The sequence below is a fragment of the Ranitomeya imitator genome, chromosome 2 (genome assembly GCF_032444005.1).
Source record: "Ranitomeya imitator isolate aRanImi1 chromosome 2, aRanImi1.pri, whole genome shotgun sequence".
Taxonomy (NCBI): domain Eukaryota; kingdom Metazoa; phylum Chordata; class Amphibia; order Anura; family Dendrobatidae; genus Ranitomeya; species Ranitomeya imitator.
In genome coordinates, this window is record NC_091283.1 from 664,025,509 (window position 1) to 664,043,347 (window position 17,839).

Consider the following 17,839-nt stretch of genomic DNA (forward strand, 5'->3'; position numbering starts at 1 on the left):
TACTTTTCTGCTTATCTTTATCTGTCAACCAAGATGAAGAGGGCAGGGAGTAAGGCACGTGGGCGTGGGCGCGGAGCAGGGAGAGGAGCAGGGAGAGGACGTGGTGATTCTGTGCCTGCTGCGGGCGCCGGTGACTCGTCGTCACTCAGTTTCAGCAGGGAACAGTCCTTCATGCGCAGCTTTGTCGGAGAGCGCCGTGCACCGCTGCTGCGTGAAGACCAAATTGAAGCCGTTGTCGGGTGGATGGCAGCTAACGCCTCGGCATCGACTTCAGTTAGTGCCACATCCTCTCAGGCACAGACCACTGGAGAGCAGCCATCTGTCTCTTCACCACCTGCCAAATTGGCCAGGCAGTCAGAGAGCCCAGGACAGGAGCCGTCTCTACTTCTGTTCTCTGAATCTCTTGGCTTGGAAACAGGGGGCCAGCCAAGCAGCATTGGAGAAATGGAAGAAGAGGCAGTGTGCAGTGATGCCCAACAGCTTTTTCTCTCTGACTCTGAAGAGGCAGGTGGGCCAGTGCCTCCGGTGACCACAGCGCAGTACGCATCTGATGATGAAACTCAGGTGCCGCTTTCTGGTGCATACTGTGCTGCTGAGACTACCCAGGAGGAGCAGTTGGTGGTGGTAGTGGAGATGATGAGGTCCTTGACCCATCGTGGCGTGAGGAACAGGAAGGTGGTGGGAGCAGCTCAGAGGAAGAGCTTCCTCTTACGGGCCAAAGAGGGAGAGGGAGGGGGAAGACTGCGGAGCCTGTAGCCTCCACTTTGGCACCCGTTAGGAGCCTGTCTCTTTCCAAAGCCAAAAAGGGCGCTCCCAAGACTTGCAGTGCCTGGTCCTTTTTTGACACAGTTGCAGATGACATTTGTTTTGTCAAATGCAAGCTGTGTCATCAGAAAGTAAAAAGAGGGAAAAATGTCAGCAACCTCAATACCACAAATATGTGGAAACATGTGCGGACCAGGCACGCGGTGGAGTTACAGAAACACAGTGAAGACGTAGGCCAACCAACAGCGGCAGCTACCACCTCTTCATCTCGTGTTGCCTCTTCCTCCACTGTTGTCCAGAGACCTAGTGTAATTCCACCCACAGCACCACCTTCCCAGTCATCCTCACACTCCCAGTCTACTCTACAGCCATCGGTAGTACAGGCATGGGAGAAAAGGCGGGCATTCTCGGCCAACCACCCCCGAGCACAGGCTCTGAATGCAGGCATTGCCAAACTGTTGTCCCTGGAAATGCTCTCGTTCAGGCTGGTGGAGACTGACAGCTTCCGTGACTTGATGGCATTGGCAGTCCCACAGTACAAGGTGCCCAGCCGCTTTTACTTCAGCAGGCAGGCTGTCCCTGCCCTGCACAGGCATGTTGAGGCAAACATAAAACATGCGCTACTGAACGCCGTCAGTAGCAAGGTCCACCTCACCACCGATGCGTGGACCAGTCAGCATGGACAGGGGCGATATGTTTCCCTCACTGCCCATTGGGTTAATGTTGTTGAGCCAGGTACAGATCGTGCGAGTGGCGCAGGACGTGTCCTGCCCACTCCAAGGATTGCAGGAATCCAGTCTGTACGCATCGACTCCTCCTCTTACACCAGTTCCTCTGATTCCTCTCTGCAGGATCCGTCACAGTCCACCTCCACATGGACCCGTGAACGTTTACCTATGACCGACATGAGCACAGCCGTGGCCAAACGTCAGCAGGCCGTCTTGAAACTAGTTTCATTGGGGCATCGAAGCCACACAGCGCAGGAGCTCTGGAATGCCATCAAGCAGGAGAGCGATGTGTGGCTACTGCCAGCGAATCTCCAGCCAGGCATGGTAGTGTGTGACAATGGCCGAAATCTGGTGGCAGCTTTGGCCCTTGGCAACCTCACTCACATCCCATGTCTGGCACATGTGCTCAATTTGGTTGTGCAGAGTTTTCTGAGGGACTATCCGGATCTTGATGCCCTGCTGCACAAGGTCCGCCTAGAGTGTGCTCATTTGCGGCGTTCCAGCTTGGCCAGATCCCGCATTGCTGCTCTGCAGCGCCGATTCCGCCTTCCGGAACACCGCATCATATGTGACCTACCTACCCAGTGGAATTCCACGTTACATATGTTGGAGCGGTTGTGTGAGCAGCAGCAAGCAGTTATGGAGTACCAGCTGCATCAGGCGCAAAGAAGTCGCAGTCAGCGCCGATCAGACTTCACAACCACAGAGTGGGCCACTATGAAGGACGTCTGCCAGGTTTTGCGTCCTTTTGATTATTCCACGCGGATGGCAAGTGCAGATGATGCACTAGTCACCATGACTGTCCCCCTTATCTGCCTGCTTCAGCAAACTTTGCAAGGGTTAAGGGATGATGTGGTGGAAGAGGTGGAGGATGAGGAGTCACCTTTGCCATCAGCTTCTGGAGAGTCAGCGCCACGTGGTTCCTCACAAAGGGGTACGCAGGGGCCAATTTGTGAGGAGGATGAGGAGGAGTCAATGGAGGAGGAAGAGCTCCGTCCAGAGGAGGGAGCGACACAATTGTCCAGTGGTCAGTGTGTACAGCGAGGGTGGGGTGATGACGAGCGGGCAGAGATCATGTCTCAAGCAGGGGACAGCGTTTCTGGGCCAGTTGGCACTCTGCAGCACATGGTGGATTTCATGCTGCAGTGCATGAGAAACGACCGCCGCATCGACCACATTCTCAACATGCCTGATTATTGGGTGTTCACCCTCCTCGATCCTCGCTACCGGGACAACGTCCAAAACCTCATCCCTGCGTTGACCCGGGAGCGTAAATTGCGGGAGTACCACGACACACTGGTGAATTCCATCATCTTCTCCTGTCCAACTGAGAGGAGTGCTGCTAGTGCTTTACAAAGCAGCTCAGTGCGTCGAGGCAGTGGGGGAGGCTCTGCCCAAAGAGGGAGCAGAAGCAGTGCCTCTGCCCAAGGCAAGCCCAGTATGGCACAACTCTGGCACACTTTTGTGTGCCCGCCCCAAATGTCTACACCATCACCGGCGGCTCCAGTCAGCAGGAGGCAACGGTTCCGTCAGATGGTGACAGACTACATGGCTTGCCCTCTTACTGTACTCCCAGACGGCTCTTCCCCGTTCAAGTTTTGGGTCTCTAAGCTGGATACATGGCCAGAGCTAAGCCAGTATGCATTGGAGGTGCTGGCTTGCCCTGCGGCTAGTGTCTTATCGGAACGTGTCTTTAGTGCCGCAGGTGGTGTACTAACAGACCGTCGCATGCGATTATCCTCCGATAACGTTGACCGGCTTACTTTCCTGAAAATGAACCAGGCCTGGATCTCGCAGGAATTTGCCACTCCTCTGCCTGATTAAGTAATTGGGTGTCATCCAGGTCTCCTGCTGTGTTCATCTTTCTACCACCTGAACTGCTATTCCTGGGCTCCAACACCGCCAGTTGCGGCTCAGAAGTGCAGGCTGCACAGTAAAAACATACGACCCAGTGTTATTGGGTTTCAGTAACGTCAGCTGATCCCCAGCTGTGTAGCCGGCAATGTGTCCTGCGACCGCCACGCTGGCACAACAACCTAAATGTAAGGGAACCTGTCCCCCCCCCCTGTCGTTTGTTACTGAAAGAGCTATCTTGTGCAGCAGTAATGCTGCACAAGGAAAAGGTAGCTCTTTTTTTTAGCTCCTTGCACACGCAGAACTTAACACTTATAAAATGTGTTCACTGATACCGTTATACCATCCCGGAGCTGGGACTTTCCTTCGTAATGTGACGCAGCACAGCCGTCATTCCTACCCCCTTGGTGCCATGCGCTGCCTCCTCAGCGTTGTTTTAAGCTGTCACGGAGCCTGCGCTGTTCTGTTATCCCTTGGGCATGCCCTATTTGCGCTGCCTGTCTTCTGACATAATTTGGTGTCAGGCTGGCTGCGCCTGTGCGGCCGCGCTGCCCGAGATCCCGCCTCGCAGTGTCTTCTGATTGAGTCACACTGCGGGCCTGGGATCCATGGGCATGCGCAGTGCATATCTTCCCCTCGGGCTCTCGCTCATTTCCCTCCGCCTTCTTTAGACTGTGTGCCGTCAGCTGATCCCTAGCATGCCACGGCCGTGACACCGCACAGTCTGAAGAAGAGGGAAGGAGGGGAGTGAGAGTCGAGGTTATGCACTGTGCATGCCCATGGTTCCAAGGCCCGCAGTGGGATTACGTTAGACGAGACTGCGAGGTCGGATCTGGAGCAGCGTGGACGCACAGGCACTGACAGCCTGACACCAAATTATGTCAGAAGACAGGCAGCGCTAATTGGGCATGGCCAAGGGCTAACAGAACAGCGCAGGCTCCGTGACAGCTTAAAACAACGCTGAGGAGGCAGCGCACGGCACCAAGGGGATAGGAATGACAGCTGTGCTGTGTCCCATTACGAAGGAAATTCGCACCTCCGGAACGGTTTAACGGTATAAAGGGACACATTTTTAGTGTTTACTTCGGTGTTTGCAAGGAGCATAATTAAAAGAGCAACCTTTTCCTTTTGCATCCTTAGTGCTGCACAAGATGGCTCTTTCAGCTACAAACGTCTTGGGGGGGGGTTAAAGGTTCCCTTTCAACTTGCTCCAATCAGGCTTCGGCCTACACTCTGTTCCTCTGCTCCTCCTGCTGTCCCTGGGCTCTAACACCGCCAGTTGGTGCCTGGAAGTGCTGTGTGCACAGTCAACAGTCGCTCCTCTGTTATTGGGGTTCAGTAACGTCAGCTGATCCCCAGCTGTGTGTGCGGCAATACCTCCAATCTGCTCCTCCTGCTGTCCCTGGGCTCTAACACCGCCAGTTTGTGCCTGGAAGTGCTGTGTGCACAGTCAACAGTCGCTCCTCTGTTATTGGGGTTCAGTAACGTCAGCTGATCCCCAGCTGTGTGTGCGGCAATACCTCCAATCTGCTCCTCCTGCTGTCCCTGGGCTCTAACACCGCCAGTTTGTGCCTGGAAGTGCTGTGTGCACAGTCAACAGTCGCTCCTCTGTTATTGGGGTTCAGTAACATCAGCTGATCCCCAGCTGTGTGTGCGGCAATACCTCCAATCTGCTCCTCCTGCTGTCCCTGGGCTCTAACACCGCCAGTTGGTGCCTGGAAGTGCTGTGTGCACAGTCAACAGTCGCTCCTCTGTTATTGGGGTTCAGTAACGTCAGCTGATCCCCAGCTGTGTATCCGGCAATGTGTCATGCGACCGCCACGCTGGCACAACTAAAATGTAAGGGGACCTGTCCCCCCCCCCCCCTAGGCGTTTGTTACTGAAAGAGCCACCATGTGCAGCACTAATACTGCACAAGGGAAAGGTCGCTCTTGAAATTATGCTCCTTGCAAACGCTGAACTACACACTCATGTAATGTGTCCCCTCACACCGTCCAACCGTCCCGGAGGTGGGACTTTCCTTTGTAATGTGACGCAGCACAGCCGTCATTGCTACCCCCTTGGCACCGTGCGCTGCCTCCTTAGCGTTGTTTGATTCCGTCATGGACCCTGCGCTGTTATGTTATCCCTTGGCCATGCACAGTTTGCGCTGCCCGTCCTCTGACATCATTTGTTGTCGTCCTGGCTGCGCCTGTGCGTCCACGCTGCCCGAAATCACACCTCGCAGTGTCGTCTAATGTGATCCCACAGTGGGCCTGGTATCCATGGCCATGCGCAGTGCATGTACTAGCCTCTCACTCCCCTTCTTCACGCTTCTTCAGACTAGGCGGCGTCAGCTGATCCCTAATAGCATGCCACGGCCGTGACGCCGCACAGTCTGAAGAAGCAGGAAGGAGGTGAGTGAGAGGCGATGATATGCACTGCGCATGCCGATGGATCCCTGGCCCGCAGTGGGACTACATTAGATGACACTGCAAGGTTGGATCTCGGGCAGCTTGGACGCACAGGCACTGCCAGCCTGACACCTACATGATGTCAGAAGACGGGCACCGCTAACTGTGCATGGCCAAGGGATAACATTACAGCGCGGGCTCCGTGACAGAACCAAACAACGTTGAGGAGGTGGCGCCTGGCACCAAGGGGGTTGGAATGACGGCTGTGCTGTGTCACATTACAAAGGAAAGTCCCACTTCCGGGATGGTTTGACGGTGTGAGGGGACACATTATATGAGTGTGTACTTCAGCGTTTGCAAGGAGCATAATTTTCGGAGCCACCATTTTCCATGTGCAGTATTACTGCTGTACAAGATGGCTCTTTCAGCAACAAATGCCTGGGGGGGGGGGGGGTTAAAGGTTCCCTTTCAACTTGCTCCACTGCAGGCTTCGGCCTACACTCTGCTCCTCTTTGATTCCCTGGGTTTCAACACTGTCAGTTGCCACCTGGAAGTGTTGTCTATACAGAAAAAACACTAGGTGATGTGTCAGTGGGGTTCAGCACCGCCAGCTGTTCCCCTGCTGTGTAGTCGGCAACGTGTCCAGCACAAGCCACGCTGGCACAACAGAACAAAAGCTGCCACCAGTGCAGGCTTCGGCCTACACTCTGCTCCTCTCCTCCTCCTGCTGACCCTGGGCTCAAACACCGCCAGTTTCTGCCCGGAAGTGCTAGCTGCACAGAGAAAAACACCAGCCAATGTGTTAGTGGGGTTCAGCACCGCCAGCTGTTCCCCTGCTGTGTAGCCGGCAACGTGACCTGCAAACGCCACGCAGGCACATGAACTGAAATTGAAGGGAGCCTGCCCCCCACCCCCAGGTGTTTCTATGTATAATAGCCACCTTGTACAGCAGTACTGCTGCATTTGTACAAGGTGGCTGACTTTTTCTCCTTGCCCACGTTTAATTAAACACGTACTAAATGTGTCTCATTGAGACCATTCCACTGTCCCTGAGGTGTGACTTTCCTTTCTAATGATACGCAGCACCACCCTTGTTAGCGCTGCCCGTCTTTTGACATCATTGGTTAGCTGGCTGCGCCTGTGCGTCTGCCCTGCTCGAAACAACGCCCCTCGGTGTCTTATTTTTTTGGACAGCGAGGGTGTGATTGATGGGCATGTGCAGTGCATATGTTTGCCTGTGTTCACTCATCTCCTTCCGCCTTCTTCAGACTGGGTGTCCTCATGGCCGCGGCAGGCGATAAGGGATCAGATGAGGCCGCCCAGTCTGAAGCAGGTGTAAGGACATGTGTGAGCGTCAAACATATTTACTGAACAAGGCCACGAATCCCAGCCACGCAGTGTGATTTTTTGAAAACACACTGTGGGTCTGGGATTCATGTCCATCGCTAACCGTAACGGCCGACATGAAATGAGGTCAGAAGACAGGAAGCGCTCACAGCGCATGGCCAAGGGATCACAATAGCGCAGACTCCTGTACAGCAAATAACAACGCTCAGGAATCTGCGCACAGCAGCTAGGTGTAAATTTTTACACCTGTGCTGCATCTCCTTAAAAAGACAAGTCACGCCTCCACTACTGTTTGACAGTATAATGGGCTAAATAGTGTACGTGTTTTATTCAGCGTGTGCAAGGAGCAAAATTAAATAGAGCAACCTTTGACTTGTGCATCATTAATGCTGTTCAAGGTGTGGCTCTTGTACCTTGCAACACCTGAGGGGGGGGGTTAAAGGTAACCTTTGAAATTGGTTCAACTAGGCTTCGGCCTACACTCTGCTCCTCTACTCCTCCTGCTGACCCTGGGCTCAAACACCGCTAGTTTCTGCCCGGAACTGCTAGCTGCACAGAGAAAAACACCAGTCAATGTGTTAGTGGGGTTCAGCACCGCCAGCTGTTCCCCTGCTGTGTAGTTGGCATCGTGTCCAGCACAAGCCACGCTGGCACAACCGACCAAAAGCTGCCACCAGTGCAGGCTTCGGCCTACACTCTGCTCCTCTCCTCCTCCTGCTGACCCCGGGCTCAAACACCGCCAGTTTCTGCCCGGACATGCTAGCTGCACAGAGAAAAACACCAGTCAATGTGTTAGTGGGGTTCAGCAACGCCAGCTGTTCCCCTGCTGTGTAGTTGGCATCGTGTCCAGCACAAGCCACGCTGGCACAACCGACCAAAAGCTGCCACCAGTGCAGGCTTCGGCCTACACTTTGCTCCTCTCCTCCTCCTGCTGACCCTGGGCTCTAACATCGCCAGTTTTTGCCCGGACATGCGATCTGCACAGAGAAAAACACCAGTCAATGTGTCAGTGGGGTTCAGCAACGCCAGCTGTTCCCCTGCTGTGTAGCTTGCAACGTGACCTGCAAACGCCACGCAGGCACATGAACTGAAATTGAAGGGAGCCTGCCCCCCACCCCCAGGTGTTTCTATCTATAATAGCCACCTTGTACAGCAGTACTGCTGCATTTGTACAAGGTGGCTGACTTTTCTCCTTGCCCACGTTTAATTAAACACGTACTAAATGTGTCTCATTGAGACCATTCCACTGTCCCTGAGGTGTGACTTTCCTTTCTAATGATACGCAGCACCACCCTTGTTAGCGCTGCCCGTCTTTTGACATCATTGGTTAGCTGGCTGCGCCTGTGCGTCTGCCCTGCTCGAAACAACGCCCCTCGGTGTCTTATTTTTTTGGACAGCGAGGGTGTGATTGATGGGCATGTGCAGTGCATATGTTTGCCTGTGTTCACTCATCTCCTTCCGCCTTCTTCAGACTGGGTGTCCTCATGGCCGCGGCAGGCGATAAGGGATCAGATGAGGCCGCCCAGTCTGAAGCAGGTGTAAGGACATGTGTGAGCGTCAAACATATTTACTGAACAAGGCCACGAATCCCAGCCACGCAGTGTGATTTTTTGAAAACACACTGTGGGTCTGGGATTCATGTCCATCGCTAACCGCAACGGCCGACATGAAATGAGGTCAGAAGACAGGAAGCGCTCACAGCGCATGGCCAAGGGATCACAATAGCGCAGACTCCTGTACAGCAAATAACAACGCTCAGGAATCTGCGCACAGCAGCTAGGTGTAAATTTTTACACCTGTGCTGCATCTCCTTAAAAAGACAAGTCACGCCTCCACTACTGTTTGACAGTATAATGGGCTAAATAGTGTACGTGTTTTATTCAGCGTGTGCAAGGAGCAAAATTAAATAGAGCAACCTTTGACTTGTGCATCATTAATGCTGTTCAAGGTGTGGCTCTTGTACCTTGCAACACCTGAGGGGGGGTTAAAGGTAACCTTTGAAATTGGTTCAACTAGGCTTCGGCCTACACTCTGCTCCTCTACTCCTCCTGCTGACCCTGGGCTCAAACACCGCTAGTTTCTGCCCGGAACTGCTAGCTGCACAGAGAAAAACACCAGTCAATGTGTTAGTGGGGTTCAGCACCGCCAGCTGTTCCCCTGCTGTGTAGTTGGCATCGTGTCCAGCACAAGCCACGCTGGCACAACCGACCAAAAGCTGCCACCAGTGCAGGCTTCGGCCTACACTCTGCTCCTCTCCTCCTCCTGCTGACCCCGGGCTCAAACACCACCAGTTTCTGCCCGGACATGCTAGCTGCACAGAGAAAAACACCAGTCAATGTGTTAGTGGGGTTCAGCAACGCCAGCTTTTCCCCTGCTGTGTAGTTGGCATCGTGTCCAGCACAAGCCACGCTGGCACAACCGACCAAAAGCTGCCACCAGTGCAGGCTTCTGCCTACACTCTGCTCCTCTCCTCCTCCTGCTGACCCCGGCCTCAAACACCGCCAGTTTCTGCCCGGACATGCTAGCTGCACAGAGAAAAACACCAGCCAACGTGTTAGTGGGGATCAGTACCGCCAGCTGTTCCCCTGCTGTGTAGCTGGCAACGTGTCCTGCAAACGCCACGCAGGCACATGAACTGAAATTGAAGGGAGCCTGCCCCCCACCCCCCCAGGTGTTTCTATGTATAACAGCCACCTTGTACAGCAGTACTGCTGCATTTGTACAAGGTGGCTGACTTTTTCTCCTTGCACACGTGGAACTCAACAAGTACAAAATGTGTCTCATTAGAGACCATTACAATGTCCCTGAGGTGTGACTTTCCTTTTTAATGACACGCAGCACCCCCATTGTTAGCGCTGCCCGTCTTCTGACATCATTGGTTGGCTGGCTGTGCCTGTGCTTCCGCCCTGCCCGACACAACGCCCCCCGTTGTCTCATATATTTTGACTGCGAGGGTGTGATTGATGGGCACGAGCAGTGCATATGTTCCCCTGTCTTCACTCCCCTCCTTCCGCCTTCTTCTGACTGTGCGGCCTCATGGCCGCGGCATGCGATAAGGGATCAGCTGAGGCCGCCCAGTCTGAAGCAGGTGTAAGGACATGTGTGAGCGGCGAACATATTTACTGCACAAGGCCACGAATCCCAGCACCGCAGTGTGACTTTAGGAAAAGCCACTGTGGGTCTGGGATTTATGGCCATCGTTAACCGCACCGGCCAACATGAAATGAGGTCATGAGACGGCCTGCACTAACAGGGTATTGCCAAGGGATAACACAAGAGCGCAGTTTCCTGTACTGCAAATAACAACGGTAAGGAATCTGCGCCCAGCACCTAGGTGTAAATTTGTTCACCTGTGCTGCGTCTCCTTAAAAAGACTAGTAGTCACGCCTCCACTACTGTTTGACAGTATAATGGGCTAAATAGTGTACGTGATTTATTCAGCGTGTGCAAGGAGCAAAATTAAATAGAGCAACCTTTGACTTGTGCATCATTAATGCTGTTCAAGGTGTGGCTCTTGTACCTTGCAACACCTGAGGGGGGGGTTAAAGGTAACCTTTGAAATTGGTTCAACTAGGCTTCGGCCTACACTCTGCTCCTCTCCTCCTCCTGCTGACCCTGGGCTCAAACACCGCTAGTTTTTGCCCGGAACTGCTAGCTGCACAGAGAAAAACACCAGTCAATGTGTTAGTGGGGTTCAGCAACGCCAGCTGTTCCCCTGCTGTGTAGTCGGCATCGTGTCCAGCACAAGCCACGCTGGCACAACTGACCAAAAGCTGCCACCAGTGCAGGCTTCGGCCTACACTTTGCTCCTCTCCTCCTCCTGCTGACCCTGGGCTCAAACACCGCCAGTTTCTGCCCGGACATGCTAGCTGCACAGAGAAAAACACCAGCCAATGTGTTAGTGGGGTTCAGCACCGCCAGCTGTTCCCCTGCTGTGTAGTCGGCATCGTGTCCAGCACAAGCCACGCTGGCACAACTGACCAAAAGCTGCCACCAGTGCAGGCTTCGGCCTACACTTTGCTCCTCTCCTCCTCCTGCTGACCCTGGGCTCTAACACCGCTAGTTTTTGCCCGGAACTGCTAGCTGCACTGAGAAAAACACCAGCCAACGTGTTAGTGGGGTTCAGCACCGCCAGCTGTTCCCCTGCTGTGTAGCCGGCAACGTGTCCTGCAAACGCCACGCAGGCACATGAACTGAAATTGAAGGGAGCCTGCCCCCCACCCCCAGGTGTTTCTATGTATAACAGCCACCTTGTACAGCAGTACTGCTGCATTTGTACAAGGTGGCTGACTCAACACATACAAAATGTGTCTCATTGAGACCATTCCACTGTCCCTGAGGTGTGACTTTCCTTTCTAATGATACGCAGCACCCCCCTTGGTAGCGCTTCCTGTCTTCTGACATCATTGGTTGGCTTGTTGCGCCTGTGCGTCCGCCCTGCCTGAAACAATGCTCCTCGTTGTCTTACTTATTTTGACTGCGAGGGTGTGATTGATGGGCACGAGCAGTGCATATCTTCACCTGTCTTAACTCATCTCCTTCCGCCTTCTTCAGACTGTGCAGCCTCATGGCCGCGGCATGCGAGAAGGGATCAGCAGAGGCCGCCCAGTCTGAAGCAGGTGTAAGGACGTGTGTGAGCGGCCAAAATATTTACTGCTCAAGGCCACGAATCACAGCACCGCAGTGTGACTTTATGAAAAGGCACTGTGGGTCTGGGATTTATGGCCATCGTTAACCGCACCGGCCAACATGAAATGAGGTCATAAGACGGGCAGCTCTAACAGGGCATTGCCAAGGGATAACACAAGAGCGCAGACTCCTGTACAGCAAATAACAACGCTCAGGAAGCTGCGCCAAGCACCAAGGCGTTATTTGGGACACCTGTGCTGCGTCTCCTTAAAAAGCCAAGTCACGCATCCACTACAGTTTGACTGTAGAATGGGCTAAATTGTGTACGTCTTTCATTCAGCGTGTGCAAGTAGACAAATTAATAGAGCAACCTTTCACTTGTGCAGCATTAATACTGCACAAGGTGTGTCTCTTGTACTTTGTAACACCTGAGGGGGGGTTAAAGGTTTCCTTTGAAATTGGTTCAAATAGGCTTCGGCCTACACTCTGCTCCTCTCCTCCTCCTCCTGCTTCAACACGGGCTCTAACATCGCTAGTTTTTGCCCGCAAGTGCTAGCTGCACAGAGAAAAACACACGCCATTGTGTTAGTGGGGTTCAGCAACGCCAGCTGTTCCCCCACTGTGTAGCCGGCAAAGTGTCCTGCAAACGCAACGCAGACACAAAGCTGCCTCCAATGCAGGCTTCGGCCTACACTCTGCTCCCCCTGCTTACCCTTAGCTCCAACACCGCTAGTTGGGGCTCTAGGAAGACAATCTTTAATAGGCAACGCATCTGGGTTCCATCACCGCCAGCTGGTTCTCGGCAGTGTTCTTGTCACAGGTACTCCCTCGTGCCAAGCCTGGTTTCAGCACCGTCAGCTGTTTCCGGGTTGTGTCAAGCTCACTGAGACGCCTATGCTTGCCCCGTCGTGGTGCGGTCGGGTTAGCCAACTCCAGGGTGCCTCCAGTTTAGGAGCTTCCTATGTGGGCTGCGTGAACTGGTAGTCAAGGCTGGTTCTGTAGTGCCAGTAGGCCCAGCTCCCCCTGTAGGACTGTTGGGGTTCGGTAACTGCGGCTGCCTCGCGGCCTAGCTGTTCTCTCCTCTCCTGTGGACCTTGGGGTCCACCACCTGGTTCCAGCACCGTCAGCTGGTTCCGGGCCGAGCCTTTGGCTTATGTGCCTCCTCCTGGGTATCCGAGTTCCGCCAACGTCAGGCGGTCCTTGGTAGTGCTTTTAAGCGAGGGCACCTACAGCTTAGTAACCGGGTTCCAGCACCGCCAGCTGGTCCTCGGTAGTGCCATTGGCTCTTGCACACTGGGGCAACGCATCTGGGTTCCAGCACCGCCAGCTGGTTCTCGGCAGTGTTCTTGTCACAGGTACTCCCTCGTGCCAAGCCTGGTTTCAGCACCGTCAGCTGTTTCCGGGTTGTGTCAAGCTCACTGAGACGCCTATGCTTGCCCCGTCGTGGTGCGGTCGGGTTAGCCAACTCCAGGGTGCCTCCAGTTTAGGAGCTTCCTATGTGGGCTGCGTGAACTGGTAGTCAAGGCTGGTTCTGTAGTGCCAGTAGGCCCAGCTCCCCCTGTAGGACTGTTGGGGTTCGGTAACTGCGGCTGCCTCGCGGCCTAGCTGTTCTCTCCTCTCCTGTGGACCTTGGGGTCCACCACCTGGTTCCAGCACCGTCAGCTGGTTCCGGGCCGAGCCTTTGGCTTAGGTGCCTCCTCCTGGGTATCCGAGTTCCGCCAACGTCAGGCGGTCCTTGGTAGTGCTTTTAAGCGCGGGCACCTACAGCTTAGTAACCGGGTTCCAGCACCGCCAGCTGGTCCTCGGTCGTGCCATTGGCTCTTGCACACTGGGGCAACGCATCTGGGTTCCAGCACCGCCAGCTGGTTCTCGGCAGTGTTCTTGTCACAGGTACTCCCTCGTGCCAAGCCTGGTTTCAGCACCGTCAGCTGTTTCCGGGTTGTGTCAAGCTCACTGAGACGCCTATGCTTGCCCCGTCGTGTTGCGGTCGGGTTAGCCAACTCCAGGGTGCCTCCAGTTTAGGAGCTTCCTATGTGGGCTGCGTGAACTGGTCGTCAAGGCTGGTTCTGTAGTGCCAGTAGGCCCAGCTCCCCCTGTAGGACTGTTGGGGTTCGGTAACTGCGGCTGCCTCGGGGCCTAGCTGTTCTCTCCTCTCCTGTGGGCCTTCGGGTCCACCACCTGGTTCCAGCACCGTCAGCTGGTTCTCGGCAGTGTCTTTTGCTCTTGTACCTTCTGCTCCCCATCCTGGTTCCAGTACCGTCAGCTGGTTCCGGGCAGAGCCTTTGGCTTAGGTGCCTCCTTCTGGGTATCCAAGTTCCACCAATGTCAGGTGGTCCTTGGTAGTGCTTTCAGGCACGGGTACCTCCTGCTTAGTAACCGGGTTCCAGTAACGTCAGCTGGTCCTCGGTAGTTCCATTGGCTCTTGGACCTTCGGCTACCCATCCGGGTTCCAGTACCGTCAGCTGGTTCTCGGCAGTGTCTTTTGCTCTTGTACCTTCTGCTCCCCATCCTGGTTCCAGTAACATCAGCTGGTTCCGGGCAGAGCCTTTGGCTTAGGTGCCTCCTTCTGGGTATCCGAGTTCCGCCAACGCCAGGCGGTCCTTGGTAGTGCTTTTTAGCACAGGTACCTCCTGCTTAGTAACCGGGTTCCAGTAACGTCAGCTGGTCCTCGGTAGTTCCATAGGCTCTTGAACCTTCGGGTAGCCATCCGAGTTCCAGTTCCATCAGCTGGTTCTTGGCATTTTCTCAGCCTTCTTGTACCTTCTGCTACATTTCCAAGTTTAAGACCCTAAAGTCGACGACCTGGAAGACCACCCCGATGACGACGACCCGGAAGACCACCCCGATGACGACGACGACGACGACGGCGGAGACGACGACGGCGGAGACGACGACGGCGGAGACGAAGACGGCGGAGATGACGACACTGAAGACGACGACCCTGGAGACGACGACATGGAAGACCGAGAAGCAGAAGAACAAGAGGCTGCAGAACAAAGAGCAGAAGAACATTAAGCATAAGACTTAATATCAGAGCAAAAGATATTATCTAAATTATATGCAGAAGAAGACTAAGCAGTGTATGGGGGTGAGTCCGTTCCTCCTCGTGGTGCCCCTGGATAAAGCCTGATGCTGCAGGCCAAACTGAACGCGGACAAATGTAACTTTTGTGACTGGCAGAACGGAAGGTGTAATCTTCCAACTTTTATAGATAACAACTACGGGAATGCCTGTCACAAATGAGAATATGATGAAGAAGTAGAATAGGAAGAATAATAACAGTGGAATAAAAAGAATATGTAGAATAGGAAGAATAATAATAGTTGAATAAAATGAATATGAAGAATGTAATAAAAAAAAAAAATAGGTAGAAGATGAAGAAGAAGATGAATAAGGTGAAGAAGAAGTTGATGTCAAAGATGCTGATGATGATGAAGATGAAAGTGTGGGAAAAGTAAAAAAAAAAAAGAAAAAAAAGAAGGGGAAGGGCGTGGAATAGTGAAACATCAATATCTGACAAAATAAAAAAAAATTTACATAGTCAATATCTTTTTCACTCCGAACGTCTTTAAAAAAAAAAAATTCATGCTATTCTATTTGATTGGGCTAAACCTCATTGCCTTTAATGTCTCCGCCACCTCCCACAATACATCCTACATTATTCTTAGTTGTTTTCCTTGATGTAGAATGAACCTACAAGGAAAGAAAGGGTTTATTTTAATTCCGATATTTTGGTCCCATTGACTTGCATTGGGATCGGGTATCGGTATCGGCGATATCCGATATTTTTTGAATATCGGCCGATCCCAACCGATACCGATACTTTCCGACATCGGAAGGTATCGCTCAACACTAGTCACCATGGCTCCTGTCACCACTGCTCTCCTACTATCACCACTGCTCCTTTCCTGTCACTAGTGCTCTCCTCCTACCACCACCACTTTTCCTTGTCACCACCACTGGGGACTAGTGGGTGGTGACAGGAGAAGAATAGTGGTGACAGGAGAGGAGCGGTGTTGACAGGATGAGGTTGAGAAATGTGAATTTATGAACAATGAGCCCTACCATAGCACTGGGTGTCGAAATAAACCACTTTCATTACTGATGTTACAGAGCTACTAGCACTTTACACAGCAGTATCGGGAGTGAGCATGCTCATTGAAGTTGTGTTATGATGTTCTCAAAACATGATTAGCCTGTGACCTAACGGATTCAGGAAGGAGTAGCACAGGAAGTGCAGAAACCATGGTAGGATATAGCACTGCTTTTCATTTTTTGTTATTTCTACTTATTATTTTTAATATGCAATTGACATCTAAGTTAAAAAAACTAAATGTCAGATGAGAATACCCGTTTAACCCTGCTGTTCTGTTGGTCAAAAATGACCGACTTTGAACTTCAATATTCTTTAAAATATTCAAGATGCGGCTCTGAAACCCGTGGCCGACCGACCCATCCTCATTTAAGTCAATCAACCACAAGTTTCAGAACCGCATCTTGAACACCCCAAAAAATACCAAAGTTTAAAATAGGTCTCCCCAGACCGAACAGAACAGCAGGGTTAAGCATTGACAAAAGTATATTTTTTTATCAACTCACCTTTAGGACAGGGAAAGTGATGGCAGATGATGCATATGATCCAATCATTAAAGACATCATAGTAGATCGCAGGCTTCCAAACATGTTAGGTAACTGAAACAAGGCAATTGGCAGGCATTAATGTATTTATTTTTGCTGTGTATCTATGTGCTGTACTTCAGCAGTCCTTTGGAAAGTTTTTTTCTTTGGTTCATATAAATGACTGTTGTAATACAAATATTTGCTTATGGTGGGTGTCGGCCGGCAGTAATGTTACTAGTGAAGCTCATGAATTAGCAGTATTATCATACACACACCAGGTCTCAAGTACATGACTGTATTACAGACATGTACCACCTGTAACAGTTCAATAATATGGGACCCACGTAGTCTACGGACCCCTACTGTACATGTCTATAGGTTTTTTTCCATCAGATTACACATGAAACCAAAATAAAACAAATTGTGGCAGGCTTCATTGGACACTATATTTAAGGATATCCTTTCCCAAAGCAGAACTGTATAGAGGCACCACATAGTGTAGGCTCAGCAGCTGGGACGCCATTGCTTCCATGCAGACCTCATAATAAAACAGAAACCCAATAATGAACAGACATTTTATAGTCTAATCAGCTTTTATTATTTCTGGCAATCTCATTGATCAGCTATTATTAGCATTGGCAGTGATTTAATGCGAAGCAGCCACTGCTGGGTACTTCAGATCAGCTCCTATTATCTTGGGCACTATCATTGATCAACTGTTATTAGCATTGGCAGTGATTTAATGTGTAGCGGCCACTGCTGGGTACTGCAGATCAGCTCCTTTTATCTTGGGCACTCTCATTGATCAGCTGCTATTAGGATTGGCAGTGATTTAATGTGTAGCGGCCACTGCTGGGTACTGCAGATCAGCTCCTATTATTTTGGGCACTCTCATTGATCAGCTGTTATTAGCATTGGCAGTGATTTTATGTGTAACGGCCACTGCTGGGTACTGCAGATCATATCCTATTTGAGAGCATAAGGCTGCTGTCACACTAGCAGTATTTGGTCAGTATTTTACATCAGTATTTCTTAGCCAAAACCAGGAGTGGGTGATAAATACAGAAGTGGTGACATGTTTCTATTATACTTTTACTCTAATTGTTCCACTCCTGGTTTTGGCTACAAATACTGATGTAAAATACTGACCAAATACTGATAGTGTGACGGCAGCCTAAGAACTGCAGTTCTCGACAGGACAGTAGCTGCTACTCATTGGATGAAGCTTTGCTGTTTAGCTTCATTCATTTATTTACATCCAGCCTTCATGGCTGGAAAATAATGATATCTGCTCAGTGGGGATATTTACTAGAACTGAGCTATTCAACTCCGTTCAGTTATTACATCTGCCCCCCACAGGAGATAACATATGCTCAAAGGAGGTGCCGAAGAGAAAAGGAGCTGATCAGTAGCTCTGAATAGTGACTGCTGCAGATTGATCGGATTGTGCCGTTCAGCTTGATTCAACGCTGCCGCTGAAGGGTGGGCATGCTGGGTGTGTGC

General features: G+C 51.9%; 1 protein-coding gene across 1 annotated transcript in view; it reads right to left on the bottom strand.

Moving 5' to 3' along the window:
- SLC43A1 (solute carrier family 43 member 1) overlaps window positions 1-17,839 on the bottom strand; it is a 195,194-nt gene that overhangs the window by 62,473 nt on the left and 114,882 nt on the right. Inside the window, exon 6 of the mRNA XM_069752981.1 lies at window positions 16,316-16,408. Within this exon, the coding sequence (XP_069609082.1) occupies window positions 16,316-16,408 (93 nt within the window). The remainder of the gene's footprint in view (window positions 1-16,315; window positions 16,409-17,839) is intronic.